The following is a 17,153-nucleotide window of genomic DNA, read 5'->3' on the forward strand; positions in this document are numbered from 1 at the left end:
ACCTAAGATTCTAGTTTTCCATCTACTAAGCCTCCTGCTTTACTCATGATTTGATTTCTTTGGTATTTTTAAATTTTGGGTAAGTGAGATAGAGAAAGGTCAAAGGTGGAAAAAGGTATGAAGTATAGTTCACTAGAGTCTTTTTGGTACCAGTGGTGAAATAAATTGGGGGTGTGAAGAGAGGATGAAATGAATAGATAAGAAACTTAAAAGTTAATGGTAGAGGGGCTGGGATCATGGCTCAGCGGTAGAGCGCTTGCCTAACATGGGTGGGACCCAGGTTCGATCCTCAGCACTACATAAAAATAAAGGTATTGTGTCCACACCCATAAAAATAAATTTTTTTTAAAAAGCTAATGGTAGATTTCAGTTGTATACTTTAAAATTCCAATCACATTTCTGCTCAGAAGATGTCATCAAATAAACCTTAACTGACCACCTTGTCTCAAATGGCATCTTCTCATTCCTGTGCCTCTACACTACTTATTTGTTTACAGGGGTATTCTTAGCAGCAGGCACAGTCACTGGTATATAACAGTGCTTTACGAGTGAATGAATGACTATATCCATACAAGTCATGTCTGCACATTGCGATTCATGATCAAAATACACATAACTTTAATTTTAAAATATAAAAAAGAAGCTAGTAGGTGTACTTTTTCTTGGTGACCGAGTGTTCTGAAAAATAGAGTACGTTTCCTTCCAAGATACCCCAACATCTCAATTTGGTTTATTTATTGTTTTTCAGGAAAACATACACATATAGAAACATAAAATTAGGCTGCTTAAAGAGATGGAAAGATAAAAATACCCTTACCATTTCTGTTCTTAAATAATAATTTAACTTCAATGAAAATACTCTGAAATTTTGAAAAAAATAAAAGCTTCAAAACAATTTTTAAAGTAAAACCAAACATATATATATAGTAAGAAAAATAAAGAAGGGAAAAATATCACTCTTAATGAGCATAAATTTCTAATGCTAATACTTAGTAACGACTATTTTTATATAAATGTAAGTTTTCTTTACATGATTTAAATCAGAATTTGAGCCCTTCTGGGAAATTATATTTCTTTCATATGTGATTTTTAAGAAGAAATAGAATACTACTAGAAAGAATATTTACAAAGGTTATGAGGATATGACCATTTATTTTAGGTAGGTGTTTAAAGGATCCTTAAACTCCTATGTTGAGGGAAAATTACAATCCATCCTAATTTATGATATACTTAAGATAAAAATATGAAAGATTTCTTAAATTCAAGAATAAGAATCTATTACTAACAAATGTTTAGATTTAAACCTTATATTTGTTACCTCCTTAAACACCTGAATTTTTTAAAAATTGAAAAAACAACAACAAAGAACTTACCTATAGGGTATCCCAATGCAAAGTCATTACTTTGTGTAGCAAAAATAGGGAAGAGTCCAGCTTTGCTAAATCGACTATCAGGACTGGCAACCAGTAAGGTTAATACACATACAATGAAAAACATAGAAGCTTTGCCAATTAAGATACTGTATAAGAATGCCCAATCTACATTGGAAAAGTTAAGTACAACCATGTTTTTGAATAATAAAGCCGGAAGTGCAAATCTGGAGACAAAATTTCCCAGTCCTTTAGCCTGTGTTGATGTTATGACATTGGCCCTTCCTGCTATGTAGCCACAAAGGACTATGCCAAAGCATTCTAGTAAGGCTGGAAAAAGCCTTGTTATTGACATTGAAGGTGAATCATTAGTGGAATTGAATCCATGTGTTACTGTGGTAGATGAAGTCTCAGATACATTGATGGCAATGGTTGAGTTCTCTGTAGGCAAATTAGAAAAGGAATCCATTTTCTCTCACTCTCCAACTCTGGTCAGATCTCTGAAAAGAAAAGAAAATTCAGTGTAACAATATGAAGAATTCTAGCTGAAAGGAAATACTGCAAATTTAGAATTATTTACTTATTAAACGGTTAAATAATTATACATACTTCCTTCAACGATCACCAAGGAAAAATACAATGGAAATAAAGTGGAGGTGGGGAGGATACTAACATTAACATTTTTAGTCTCTAAGGTAGGTCAGCTCAAACATTTGTATTGCTACTCTACATTCCTATCCAACATATGTTAAATAAGATGCACAAATATTACAGCTGCAGTGATGCCCTGAGGCTCTTCTCTCCAGTGATCCACAACTGAGGTATCTAGTATTTAAGAGATGGGATCCACAGAGTCTCTGTTGTTGTCCACTTGCATCCAGATTCTCTGGAAATTTCAGAAATTATCAGGGGATGACCAAGGAGTCATTCTGAGTCCCTTCCAGAGTGTGATCATAATTGAGTATAAGGAAAAAGAATACAGTATAGCATCACTTATCAACTTTGAACCAATAATTTTAACTTTTCTATGCCTCACTTAATCTGTGAAATGGCAATAACAGTCTATACCTCACAAAAACGTGAGCCTATTCAAGTAAAGTCCTTATGATCACATCTGGTGAATTAAACAAAGCTAAATATAACTTTAGATTGAATATGAGAGCATGAAAGACAAAATTATGAAAAAATGATGGCATTCCATCAACCTACACATACTGACTGGCCCAAGAGTTCCTTTGTACCACAGCGACTTTGCACATGCAAAACCACTCTAAAACATTCCCTACCTACCTGTCTACCACTCTGTACATAATTAACACCTACCGATCCTCCTAAACCATATAATTAATTAGCCAAGTCAAGTCTCTTTCAAATGGAATGATTATCCTTACCTTTAACCACTTTTTTCTCATTTTGTAATTATACTATATATTAGAGTGACATAGAACTTATGTCTGTCTCCCTCACCAGACATTAAGTGTAACAGAAGAAAGAACTAAGCATGTCTTTGTTCACTGCTGTGTCTCTAACATCTAGCATAGTATCTGGCACACAAGAAACACTGAAAAAAAAAGTTCTTGTTTAATGAATCACTAAAACAGTATCTTGTACTTAAATAAGCTCCCTAACCTTTCATGGATCAATGTTCTCTTTCAGGCATTCTCTAGTTTGTGGAATTTTTTTTTTTATTGTTGGTCGTTCAAAACATTACATAGTTCTTAATACATCATATTTCACAGTTTGATTCAAGTGGGTTATGAACTCCCAATTTTACCCCGTATACAGATTGCTGTATCACATCAGTTACCCTTCCATTGATTGACATATTGCCTTTCTAATGTCTGATGTATTCTGCTGTCTGTCCTATTCTCTCCTATCCCCCTCCCCTCCCCTCCCCTCCCCTCCCCTTTTCTCTCTCTACCCCTTCTACTGTAAATCATTTCTTCCATTTGTATTATCTTGTCTTACCCCTCCTTTCCTCTTATATGTCATTTTGTATAACCCTGAGGATCACCTTCCATTTCCATGCGATTTCCCTTCTCACTTCCTTTCCCTCCCACCTCTCAACCCTGTAAATGTAACTCTTCTTCTCAAGCTCTTCGTCCCTACCCTGTCCTTATTTCCTCCGCTTATATCAAAGGAGTCATTTGGTATTTGTTTTTTAAAGATTGACTAGCTTCACTTATCATAATCTGCTCTAATGCCATCCACTTCCCTCCAAATTCTATGATTTTGTCATTTTTTAATGCAGAGTAATACTCCATTGTGTATAAATGCCACATTTTTTTTATCCATTCATCTATTGAAGGGCATCTAGGCTGATTCCACAATCTTGCTATCGTGAATTGTGCTGCTATGAACATCGATGTAGCAGTGTCCCTGTAACATGCTCTTATTAGGTCTTTAGGGAACAGACCGAGAAGGGGAATAGCTGGGTCAATTGGTGGTTCCATTCCCAGCTTTCCAAGAATTCTCCATACTGCTTTCCAAATTGGCTGCACCAATTTGCAGTCCCACCAGCAATGAACAAGAGTACCCTTTTCCCCGCATCCTCTCCAGCACTTATTGTTGTTTGACTTCCTAATGGCTGCCAATCTTACTGGGGTGAGATGGTATCTTAGGGTGGTTTTGATTTGCATTTCTCTGACTGCTAGCGATGGTGAGCATTTTTTCATGTACTTATTGATTGATTGTATGTCCTCCTCTGAGAAGTGTCTGTTCAGGTCCTTGGCCCATTTATTGATTGGGTTATTTGTTATCTTATTGTCTAATTTTTTGAGTTCTTTGTATATTCTGGTTATTAGGGCTCTATCTGAAGTGTGTGGAGTAAAGATTTGTTCCCAGGATGTAGGCTCCCTGTTTATCTCTCTTATTGTTTCTTTTGCTGAGAAAAAACTTTTTAGTTTGAGTAAGTCCCATTTGTTGATTCTAGTTGTTAACTCTTGCGCTATGGGTGTCCTATTGAGGAATTTGGAGCCCAATCCCACAGAATGAAGATCATAACCAACTTTTTTTTCTATCAGATGCCATGTCTCTGATTTAATATCAAGCTCCTTGATCCATTTTGAGTTAACTTTTGTGCATGGCGAGAGATAGGGATTCAGATTCATTTTGGTGCAAATGGATTTCCAGTTTTCCCAACACCATTTGTTGAAGATGCAATCCTTCCTCCATTGCATGCTTTTAGCCCCTTTATCAAATATAAGATAGTTGTAGTTTTGTGGATTGGTTACTGTGTCCTCTATTCTGTACCATTGGTCCACCCGCCTGTTTTGGTACCAGTACCATGCTGTTTTCGTTACTATTGCTCTGTAGTATAGTTTGAAGTCTGGTATCGCTATACCGCCTGATTCACACTTCCTGCTTAGTATTGTTTTTGCTATTCTGGGTCTTTTATTATTCCATATGAATTTCATGATTCTTTTATCTATTTCTACAAGAAATGCAGCTGGGATTTTGATTGGCATTGCATTGAACTTATAGAGAACTTTTGGTAATATCGCCATTTTGATGATGTTGGATCTGCCTATCCATGAGCAGGGAATATTTTTCCATCTTCTAAGGTCTTCTTCTATATCTTTCTTTAGGGTTCTGTAATTTTCATTGTATAAATCTTTCACCTCTTTTGTTAGGTTGATTCCCAAGTATTTTATTTTTTGGGGGGATATTGTGAATGGAGTAGTTGTCCTCATTTCCGTTTCAGAGGATTTGTCGCTGATATACAGGAATGCCTTCGATTTATGCGTGTTGATCTTATATCCTGCCACTTTGCTGAATTCATTTATTAGCTCTAATAGCTTCTCTGTAGACCCTTTTGGGTCTGCTAGGTATAGAATCATATCATCTGCAAATAGTGATAATTTAAGTTCTTCTTTTCCAATTTTTATCCCTTTAATTTCTTTCGTCTGTCTAATTGCTCTGGCCAGTGTTTCGAGGACTATGTTGAACAGAAGTGGCGAGAGAGGGCATCCCTGTCTTGTACCAGATCTTAGAGGGAATGCCTTCAATTTTTCTCCATTCAGAATGATGCTGGCCGGTGGCTTATCATATATTGCTTTTACAATGTTGAGGTATGATCCTGTTATCCCTAATTTTTCTAGAGTTTTGAACATAAAGGGATGCTGTACTTTGTCGAATGCTTTTTCTGCATCTATCGAGACTATCATATGGTTCTTATTTTTAAGTCTATTGATGTGGTGAATAACATTTATTGATTTCCGTATATTGAACCAGCCTTGCATCCCAGGGATGAATCCTACTTGATCATGGTGTATAATTTTTTTGATATGTATTTGAATCCGATTCGCCAGAATTTTATTAAGGATTTTTGCGTCAAGGTTCATTAGAGATATTGGTCTGTAGTTTTTTTTCTTTGAAGTGTCTTTGTCTGGTTTCGGAATCAGGGTGATGTTGGCCTCGTAGAATGAATTTGGAAGTTCTCCCTCTTTTTCTATTTCCTGAAATAGCTTGAAAAGTATTGGTGTTAGTTCCCCTTTAAAGGTTTTGTAAAACTCTGCTGTATACCCATCCAGTCCTGGGCTTTTCTTAGTTGGTAGTCTTTTGATGGTTTCTTCTATTTCTTCTATTGTTATTGGTCTGTTTAGGTTGTCTATATCCTCCTGGTTCAATCTGGGCAGATCGTAAGACTTAAGGAATTTATCTATGCCTTCACTATCTTCTATTTTATTGGAGTATAAGGCTTCAAAATAGTCTCTGATTATCTTCTGTATTTCTGAAGTGTCTGTTGTGATATTGCCTTTTTCATCCCGTATGCTAGTAATCTGGGTTCTCTCTCTTCTTCTCTTCGTTAGCATGGCTAAGGGTCTGTCAATTTTATTTATTTTTTCAAAGAACCAGCTTTTAGTTTTGTCAATTTTTTCAATTGTTTCTTTTGTTTCAATTTCATTAATTTCAGCTCTGATTTTGATTATTTCTTGCCTTCTACTTCTTTTGCTGTTGTTTTGCTCCTCTTTTTCTAGGATTTTGAGATGAAGTATGAGATCATTTATTTGTTGGTTTTTTTCTTTTTTGAGGAATGAACTCCAACCAATGAATTTTCCTCTTAGGACTGCTTTCAATGTGTCCCATAGATTCCGATATGTTGTGTCCGTGTTTTCATTTAACTCTAGGAATTTTTTAATTTCCTCCTTGATGTCTTCAATAACCCATAGGTCACTCAGCAACCTGTTTTTCATTCTCCAAGTGATGCTTGATTTTTCCTTTCTTCTTTTATCATTGATTTTCAGTTTCATTCCATTATGATCAGATAAGATGCATGGTATTATCTCTACCCCTTTATATTGTCTAAGAGTTGCCCTGTGATATAATATATGGTCTATTTTTGAGAAGGTTCCATGTGCTGCTGAAAAAAAAGTGTAACTACTTGATGTTGGGTGGTATAGTCTATATATGTCAATTAAGTCTAGGTTGTTAATTGTGTTGTTGAGTTCTATAGTTTCCTTGTTTAACTTTTGTTTGGAAGATCTGTCCAGTGGTGAGAGAGGTGTGTTGAAGTCTCCCATGATGATTGTATGGTGGTCTATTAGACTCTTGAACTTGAGAAGAGTTTGCTTGATGAACACCGCTGCACCATTATTTGGGGCGTATATATTTATGATTGTTATGTCTTGTTGGTTTATGGTTCCCTTGAACAGTATGAAGTGTCCTTCTTTATCCCTTTTGATTAGCTTTGGCTTGAAATCTATTTTATTAGATATGAGTATGGACACGCCTGCTTGTTTCCGCTGTCCATATGAGTGGTATGATTTTTCCCAACCTTTCACCTTCAGTCTATGGATATCTTTTCCTATCAGATGCGTCTCCTGTAGACAGCATATTGTTGGGTCTTGTTTTGTGATCCATTCTACTAGCCTGTGTCTCTTAATTGGTGAGTTTAAGCCATTGACATTTAGGGTTATTATTGAGATATGGTTTGTATTTCTATCCATATTTGTTTGTTGATGTTACTAAACCTGATTTGTTATCCTCTTTGACTACTTTTCCCCCTTTACTGTCCTACCTCCCATTGTTGGTTTTCAATGTTATTTTCCATTTCCTCTTCCTGCAATGTTTTGCCAAGGATTTTTTGAAGAGATGGTTTTCTAGCTGCGAATTCTTTTAACTTTTGTTTATCGTGGAAGGTTTTAATTTCATCTTCTAACCTGAAGCTTAATTTTGCCGGATACATGATTCTTGGTTGGAACCCATTTTCTTTCAGTGTTTGAAATATGTTATTCCAGGATCTTCTAGCTTTCAGAGTCTGTGTTGAGAGATCAGCTGTTATCCTAATTGGTTTACCCCTAAATGTAATCTGCTTCCTTTCCCTTGTAGCTTTTAAAATTCTTTCCTTATTCTGTATGTTGGACATCTTCACTATAATGTGTCTAGGTGTGGATCTCTTATGGTTTTGTACATTCGGCATCCTGTAGGCTTCTAGGATTTGGGATTCTGTCTCATTCTTCAAGTCTGGGAAGTTTTCTCGTATTATTTCATTGAATAGTCTGTGTATTCCTCTGGTATGGAGCTCTGTGCCTTCCTGTATCCCAATGACTCTTAAATTTGGTCTTTTGATATTGTCCCATATTTCTTGGATGTTCTGTTCATGGTTTCTTAGCAGACTTGCTGAGCTGTCTATGTTCTTTTCCAGTTGAAATACTTTGTCTTCATTGTCTGATGTTCTCTCTTCTAAGTGATCTACTCTGCTGGTAGTATTCTCAATTGAGTTTTTAAGTTGGTTTATTTTTTCCTACATTTCTAGTATTTCTATTTGTTTGTTTTTTATTTCCTCTATCTCCCTGTGAAGTTGATCTTTTACTTCCTGGATTTGTTTGTCAATATGATCTTTCATTGACTGATTTTGCTGTCTCATGTCTTCCTTGAGACTCCAGATCATCTGAAGCATATATATCCTCAACTCTTTATCTGACATTCCATCTGTTGCAGCTATTACCTCTTCTAAAGTTGAGTTGACCTGCATTGCTTGTGGTCCCTTCTTTCCTTGTCTTTTCATACTGCTGGCGTTTCTTTCTGCTTGGTGCAACTGATGTGTTTTTGAAATTTACCCCCTATTTATTTACGTTGCTCTTGTATAGTTGGGAAGCCTCCCTTGCTGGGCTGGTAGTGGCTGTGCTCCTCCTCTAATTATGGTGGTCTGTCTACCTCGCTGATCGGTCGCAGGTCTGCCCCCCCCCCGCGGGCCCGGGAGGCGGCTTTACTTTACCCCCACTCCAATTGTGGTAACGTAACTACCACACCCTGGGGTCGTTTGTCCAGATCTGGATGTGGGTGGCGACTCTGGTGGGTCCCTACTCCAATTGGTGTGACGCGTCTACCACGCTGGCAGACCTCTAGGCCAGTGGGTCGTAGTTCTGCACAGCCCCCACTCCCAATGGGGGGTATCTGACTACCTCTCCAGCGATTCGCTGAGCCCCCTCCGGACTCGGGCGGCGACCCTGCTGCGCCCCCACTCCGACCAGTGTGACGCGACTGCCTGGGTGTTACGTGTCCACCACGCTGGCAAGCTACCTGGCCTGACTTGCCATTGGGCGGCAGGTCTGCCTGCCTGCACTACTTGCTCAGATGGCAGGTCTGCACAGCCCCTACTCCAAATGAGGTTACTTGACTACCGCGCTGCGAAGTCGCTGGTCCTATTCTAGGCGTGGGCAGCAACTCTCTTCAGCCCCAGCTGCGTTTGGGGTGTCATGATACCACGCCGGCGGGTCACTTGTTCTACTCTGGGTGCAGGTGGAAGTTCCACTCTGCCCCCACCGCTCCCAGCAGGACCCTGATTGAGAAGCAGTCACCACCGGTTCCCTAGCCTTGGGCCAACGCAGCTTAGGTAGCCGGAACCCCGCCTCTCCGATCCCGATACACTCTCCGCTGGGAGCTGGCTCCAGCGAGCGACCCGCGCGGGTTCCCCAGCCCCAGGCCAAAGCTGTTCCGGGAATCAGAACTCAGCCGGCCCAAGCTCAGCGCACACTCCACTTGGAGCTGGCCTCCGCAGGCCGACCCCGCAGTTTCCTCAGACCTGGGCTCGGTTAGTCCCGGAAACCAGCCTCTAGCTGCTCAGTGCCTGGCGCACGCCTTGCCCGGCACGAGCCCCTAGTAGTATTCTCCACAAGATCCCCAGTCCCGAGCCTGAGCAAGAACTCTGTCTGCTAGACGCAGGCAAATACCAGCCTTATGTCACCTGTTCCGTGGTTGAATGGGCTGCGATCAGTAGAACATGGAGTTGATTACATCATCTCTCCGAAATGGCGGCTGCTGTCCTCCTTTGTGGTCTGACCACCGGTATCTGGAACCAAGCTGGACCGCTTCTCTCCTCTGTCTCAAAGTCGGAACTCAGCACTAGGGGCTGCCAATGTACCACTGGCGGTGGCCCCCGGAATCCGTATCGCTGCTCCGCCGCTCCGGCCCCCTGCCGCCACGGACTTCAGCAGCGGGGCGAACGCCTGTCAAGCTATGCGGCCCTCCGTGCGGAGAAATAGAGCTCTCACAGCCGAACTTCGCCCTGTGGAAATCTGTCAACTAGATTCTGGAGCACCTCAATTTCACTTGAAATTCCCAGCAAGATATCCTTTAGCCGTTTCACATCGACTTTCTCCCGATTAGTTACGCAGCTCACTGTGGTGATGCCTAACCTTCGCCGCCATCTTGAGTCCCCCCCTGGAATTTTTTTCTGAATAATAAAATATTCTAATTTTTTTTCACTATAGCAACAGGCCCTAGAACACAAAATGTGCTCTAAAATGTTCTAAAGATGTTCATAAAATGTTAAAGAACACAAATATGTTGTAAAACATTATGAAGATGTTCCAAAAATGCTCAACAAAGAACAAATTCTGTATGTTAATATGACAAAAAATTATCAGACTCTCCTCTTGCTGCCAGGGACACAATGAAGAAGAGGTTTGGATGACTCAAGTTAAACAGCTTTTATTAGTAATTTTATTAGTAATTTGAAGTTAATTGATAATTATTGCCAATTTCTAAGTAATTATTCTGGGTTTACCATCTAAAGTGGCCTTATATAAGGCAGAAAGTAAAAAGGCTCATGCTTCCTGAAATTTATAATACCCTGCATGGTTAAGTTATCAAATATCCTTAGCACATTAAAAGACTCACATGGCAGGCCAGAGATCACCAGGTGATATATGGGGATGTGTTAAGAGAATTTTCTCTATCCTATCCTTGTATAAACCAAACCACTTTAAAATCTTACATTCAATCTGGATTAGGACAAGTATTTTTCTACCAGGATTAGACAGGAGTGGTTCAATATAAACAAACCTGACAACACTCACGTACTTGAAGTTTACCAAATGAGCATCAAATTATATCCTGGGAAAGTTATTCATTGGTACAAATACCCATACTTGAAGCAGCTGGTAAACAAAGATGTTAAACATTTGGAGCCATTAAGAAACGTGGACTTGGAAAGGCAGTTGTAAAGAAGGTGATAAACTATTCCAGTCTTCTGATGTTTTTCAAAAGTTCTCTTTGTTTGGAGCATTAATAAGTCATACTGCTCCACAACCTCTTATTTGGACCACAAAAACATCAATGTAGTCCAATATTTTTTGAAAACAATTGTAACTAACAGTAGTTCAGTGAAAAGAATCTAACAGATTCTGGACCATAACAGTTACCAACACCTTGGGTCAGTGACTCTACCTCCCAGAATTTCAGTTTCCTCAACTGTAAAATGACAGTAAAAACCCTCTCAGAGGGATATTGGGTAGATGGGCTATTTTATGCACAGCTTATCACAAAGTAGGCCTTTAAGAAATGGTAGCAATTGCTATTAGAAGCTATAGTCCTAATAAGAATGGTAACAAAGTTAATAAAATGTATTCCTGGTTCTCCAAACATACTAGGTATTAAAGATCCTACAACTAAACTAGAGGATAGCATATGTCATGAAGTTATCAGCTTCTGTTTTATAATCAAATTAAGGGAGATTGAATTTAATTTAGTTTGATCTTAAATAGCTGATAACAGTAAAGGGAGCTCTTCATTTTTCTCTGTGATGGTCAAAAAATTGTAGCAATGTCCAGAGTTAACTTTCAATTAATTGAAAATTAAAAGAAAAAACTTTGAAAAGTAACTTCTTCCTTCCTATGAGGTTTCTTTTAATGTTTTCCAGTATTATAAAAGCAACACCTGCTGAGGGAAAAGTCAAAACAATCAAAAGGATTTAAAAGTTTTATCCATCCTAATCTTTTTTTTTTCTTTTAGAGGTGCTAGGGATTGAACCTAGGATTGCTCCACCACTGAGTTACATCCCAGTCCTTTTTATTTCTTATTTTGAGACAGGGTTTCTCTAAATCGCTGGCCTTAAACTTTTAATCTTCCTGCCTCAGCCTGTCGTGTAGCAGGGAGATTACAGGCTTGTGCCACCACTCCTGGCTCATCTTAAATCTATTTTAAACGTGAAGAAAATATGCTTCCAAAAGCATATTTTAAAAATGAACAGAAACCATAGCAAGGGAAGTTTTTAAAAATTACACCCAGTCTTTTCATCTATAAAAATAAGGCTTGTTACAGAACAAACAAGTTGACCTGTCACAGTACAATACAAGACGGTTCACCGGACCAGGTACTGGAGAAATTATGTATACAAACTGCGTCTGGCTCCTTCATATTTGACTTAGAAAACTTCTGCAAACCACATAAATTGCAAATAATTATTAAGTGAAAACGGTGTGTGTTAACATCAAAGATAAAGCTGTAAACTCTTAGGCTATTTCTCAAACACGGACATCCTTTATCCCATGGGAAAAGCCCAATACAGTGAGAAACTACTAAAGAATTCTACAATACGAACAGTCATAACATTCATCCACTCCCACCTACTTGCTGGGGACCAAATGTCCTCCCTAGGGAACCCATGGTGTGGAGCGCTGAGCATTTCCATCTTCCTTTATCTTCAGGGACAGACTTTAGCCCTTCCAGATAAGGAGTGCGGAGAGTCCCTAACTAAATACTGTCCAGAGGGCAGTTGCCACCCAACGCCTGGGATAGCAGTGGAAATGGAAAAGGCAAACGGGTAAGAAAAAGGTGGTCGCTCAACTTTGCAGGGCATGGAAGTCACAAGGTCATGGTTAACTAAAATGCTCTAGGTACCTGAGCAGATGCTTTCAGGAGGGCAGATACTGTGGCCACCCGTGGGATAAAAGGAAGAGTCGGAGAATGACAGGGTGGATACACGTGCAGTGAGGCGCTGTCCACACTGGGAATGGTTGTTCTGCCACGGGAGGGAACAAGCCGCCCTTCCTGCGCAAGCCTTCCCAGGTGGTCCCACTCGGGCCAAAGGCAGGCGCTGAGAGGCAGAGGCGAGCAGACGCAGGCAGCTGGCTGCGGGGCCCGAGCGCAGAGGGAGGGACGGGCGCCGTCCACCAGCCCAGCCCCTAAGGGCGGGGGCGGGAGCATCGGGTGCCCGCTAGGCAGAGTCAGGGCTAGGCGGGTCTGCGCCCAGGGGCCCTAGCTCACCTGCTGCGTCTGCAGCCCTGCGGCCGCGAGAAGGGAGTCGGTGCTTGCCGAGGGCCAAGCAGCGAGGAAATCACCGTCATCTCCCGCCCCAAGCCCTCCTCGGCAGAGTGCGGCCGCAAGTTTCGAGAAAGTGAGGTGGGGCAAGCCACTGTGGCCGGGTCGGCCCCTCCCGGTGCCGGCTTTTGGCCCCGCCCCCGTCCCGCCTTCAGCCCCCGCCCCGCCTCCAGCTTCGAGCAACCTGGCGCGCGCCTCGCCTGCAGGCCCGCCCCAGCCTCCAGTCGCACAGCCCCCGCCCCTTCCTCAGGCCCGCCCCAGGTCCCTAGACTAACCGCACAGCCCGCCCCCGCTTCAGGCCCCGCCCCAGTCTCCAGCTTCATTCAGGGCCACACCGCCCCCGCGCTAGGCCCCGCCCGGCCACCACAGTCTGCAGCCACGCGACTTCCGGCCCGGCCCCTAGAAGATGGCGGTCGCCGCGGGGGATTTCCAGGGGTTGCTGGTCTCTCCTCTGGTCGACTGCGGAGCTGTCTCGTCTTTCTGGCTAACGTCAGTCTCGTGTATTGAGATCTGCTAGTTCCCCTCTTGGTTAGTGTAGTCTTTGCATAGCACAGAACATAAAAGCAAGGACTGAGACTCCGATCAGTGTCGAATCCTGCCTCCCATCTTTCCTAAGGAAGTGTGACCTTGACCTTCGAAATCAGATTAAAGTGTAAAGCTTTAGCATTGTGTTTGATTTTAGAATAAGGGCCTTATTAGTAACTGCTTGTATTTCTAATTTGGGGGAAACATAAAGGCAGTATTCCCTCAATATACTGAGAAGAATCTGCCTGTATCGGAGGCTAACCTCTGAGCCTGAAGTCAAGGTCCTCAGATACAGTGTGCCATTTTGAAAACTGAAGAAGCCCAGTACTTGGCTAATGCCATGAGAATCAAAATTATTTCATATTTTAAAAGATTTATAACCTGATCCCACTTAATATCTCCACAGCATTTTTTTTTAAAATCTTTGCATTTTTAAAAACTGTTCTGTCTGGCAACTTAAGGACATTCTTGTCATCCTGTCATCTCTGCAGTTTCAGTGTAAAGATATAAAACTCTGTGGCTTCCGAGAAATGACTCAGTAAGTTGATCATAGGTTAAAGGGTATGAAACTTCGAGAAAATGAACATTATTGAAACTATAGAAAAGGCATGCATCCTGCTCCTACTTTCTTACACTTCTTTGTTCGTTGTGTTTTTCAGTTTAACATCCTTTTATGTTTCCCTTGAACCTGGCTACTTAAAATAAAAAAATCTTCTTAATACCACAGTTATCTCTATTTAGAAAGTTTGGAGATTAATTCAATTAAATAAATACTTACTAAGCTTTGAATATTAGGGGACTACTAAGAAGATAGGCCTAGAAAGTTAGCATCAACCTGTAGGAAGTTCCTTAGATTAGCCTTAGAATTTGAATTTCATTCTTTGACCACAGTGAAACCATCAAATTTTTCCCCCACAGAAACATATGATCACACTACTTTTGGATGTGTGATCTGGAAGCTTTCCCAGGATTAGTTGAAAGACTGAAGGCAAGAAAAGCAGTAGGGTGATTTGGGGAAAACCCAAGACATAAGGAAATGAAGGCCTACTCTAGGATGATGGCAGTGAAAAGAATGGAATTGGCTTAAGAAATATTCTAAAATGAGAACTGATGTGACTAATAGGGCTAACAAAGAAGAAGGCGTTAATTAAACTATGTATTTCCTCATGTATTGCAATGAAGAGAAGATATTGGTGTAGTGAGCTTTTAATATCTCTTCCAGTTTTAAAATCCATTGTTTTCTGTAATTCTTTTATCTGAAGATGAAAGGAAGAAATATTCCTAAAACAGTTACAAGGAGGGTGAATTTGGTTTTAGACCTAAAATCTAAAACTTTGGGAAGCAATCTTGTGTCGTCTTTTTTCTTGACGAAGTTATTTGCTCCATCTGAGGCCTTATGGGATTAGAACACCCAACTGACTAGGGGTGAGAATTAGAATGAAAGACCTCACTGTCTTGTGAGCTAACTACTTATGAAGGCATTGGTGTATGTGCATAAACATTTCTGGTAGATACCCAGAGAGAAAAAAGAGAAGCTCAAGAGATAGAATAGCACTAAAGGTGTGGTTTGAAGAGACATCTGTGTGGACTGATTGAGTTTTCCAAGAATATCTTTGGAGGGAAACTGTAGGAACAAAGTGAAGAAAAAGATGACAGACTTCAGTGAAAAGTCATGTTTATGTAAGCAATTAGTGGTGAAAGCCATAAGAAAATCATTTGATTTCATTATCAAATCTACTAATCATTCTGTGTAATGCAGATCTCTATTAATTATAATGTTAACTGAGTGAGGAAAAGCTCAAAGTTATGTAGACCAATGAATAGGAACTATAAATTTATCTTAACTTCCACTACTTACAAATAAGTTATTTGTAGCCATTGAACCCATTGCCTTCAACTCCAGCTGATTGAGAGGAGAAATAAAACAAGTGTTTTGACTCAATGATAAGTGTCATGTAGGTATATGTTGAGACAATGTGATGTGCATATAGATTCCTGATAAAATTTTCCTTTTTCCAAAATGAAGTAGTTCTGATTTTTCTCTGATTTTTAAAGTGTAAATAACCATTATAAAATATTCAGATAATACAGAATGGAATGAAGGAAGTGAAATCATACCTATAAATAACCTGTTAATATTATAAATGATATTATATCACTTTCTGTGCACATGCAGCTTATTTAAGGAAAATGGGATTATAATACATATGAGATTTTAGTACCTTTTTTCTTTAATAATATTAACATTTTAACCCATAGATATTTTCAGCATTTCTAATGAAATGGTGAAAATTAAGTATTACCTAATGAAAAAAAAAATTAAATATACTTTTAGTTGTAGTTGGACACAATATCTTTATTTTATTTATTTATTTTTATGTGATGCTGAGGATGGAATCCAGCGCCTTGCACATGCTAGTTGAGTGCTCTACTGCTGAGCCATAACCCCAGCCCTACCTAATGAAAATTTGAGGATGATCTTCCATGAAAAAGTGGCAATTAAGTGTAATTGAAGAATAGAAATGTAAAAGAATGTCTTAAAATGTGTTGTTTGAATATATCTAATATGATGTAAGTTTCTTTTAAAACAGCTTCTTGTGTGTTTGTGTGTTTTTAACTTTTTATTGGACTATTATATTTACACAAATTAGTGGAACTCATTGTTATTTATTTGTACATGTACACAATGTAACAGTTTACTTTTGGTCAATTTCATCCTGAAATATTTAGTTTCTGGAAAACTCTCCTCCTCCTTACAACAGCACCATTTTTCTCTAGGTATCTATATGTTCCCAGAGAAGTTGACATCCTTCCACCTTAAGTGGTAATGTAACCTTGCCTATCCAATCAGTACATGGCATGCTTTTGAACTTAGTGATTTAAGTCAGAGTGGGCATTTACCCTAATGTACTTCAACATAATGACTCTTAAGACTTTTGCAGAAAATATTGATGTTCTTTTTTGCTGGACAAGAGGAAGATGCTGACAGCCTTCTTGGGACCGTGAAAGAAATCATCCTCAAAATGATGCAGATACCAAGTTTGGCACAACAGAGAGAAGGAAGTAATAGGGAACTTGATGACATACTATACATGTGAAGTAGCCTCACAAGTTTACCTGGGGATCTTTCGTTTGTGTGAACCAGTCATTTTTTATTTTCATTATTTAAACAAGTTTGAGTTGAATTTTCTGTTACCTGAAATCAATTCATGGAAAAAATTCTAAAAGAAAATACCTATAGTAATTATCTCTGTATGACAAGAGTACATATGATTTTTTTTCTGTGTAGAAAAGTTCTCAAAATTTCTATCAAAAATGTGTATTAATTTTATCAGGAAAAAGTCTGAAGTAAGTCATAAAGGATATACTTTGGTTATATGGAAATGTTAAACAATACTTAATAAAAATTCTTCTAAATCACTACCAAGTACTAAAACAGGTAGGTAAACTAAATTCACCCATAAAACAGAACAATTTAAGAGCACTGATACAGTGAAGTACATAAACTTATATTATACAAAGGCTTTGTGTTTGTTAATTTTTGTACCCTTAGCACTTAGACTAGTGCTTTCTCTGACATATGATAGACATTCAGAAATGTTTTTGAATTATTGAATAAAACTGATTTCCACTAGATATCTAGGAAGTTGAAGTGTACTTCTATTTAGTGGGAGCTATTTGATATAAGCAGTGGAGATATAGCTCTTTTACAAT

At 39.3% G+C, this 17,153-nt stretch overlaps 1 protein-coding gene across 1 annotated transcript in view; it reads right to left on the minus strand.

The window, feature by feature from the left end:
• The window catches only part of LOC144250931 (lysosomal cholesterol signaling protein-like), a 47,695-nt gene extending 35,159 nt beyond the window's left edge, over window positions 1-12,536 (minus strand). Inside the window, exons 1-2 of the mRNA XM_077794098.1 lie at window positions 12,495-12,536; window positions 1,374-1,870 (exon numbers count right to left, since the gene is read on the minus strand). Of these exons, the coding sequence (XP_077650224.1) occupies window positions 1,374-1,839 (466 nt within the window). The 5' untranslated portion in view covers window positions 1,840-1,870; window positions 12,495-12,536. The remainder of the gene's footprint in view (window positions 1-1,373; window positions 1,871-12,494) is intronic.
• Window positions 12,537-17,153: the final 4,617 nt, after the last annotated feature.

Source organism: Urocitellus parryii, chromosome Y (assembly GCF_045843805.1).
Source record: "Urocitellus parryii isolate mUroPar1 chromosome Y, mUroPar1.hap1, whole genome shotgun sequence".
Classification (NCBI taxonomy): Eukaryota; Metazoa; Chordata; class Mammalia; order Rodentia; family Sciuridae; genus Urocitellus; species Urocitellus parryii.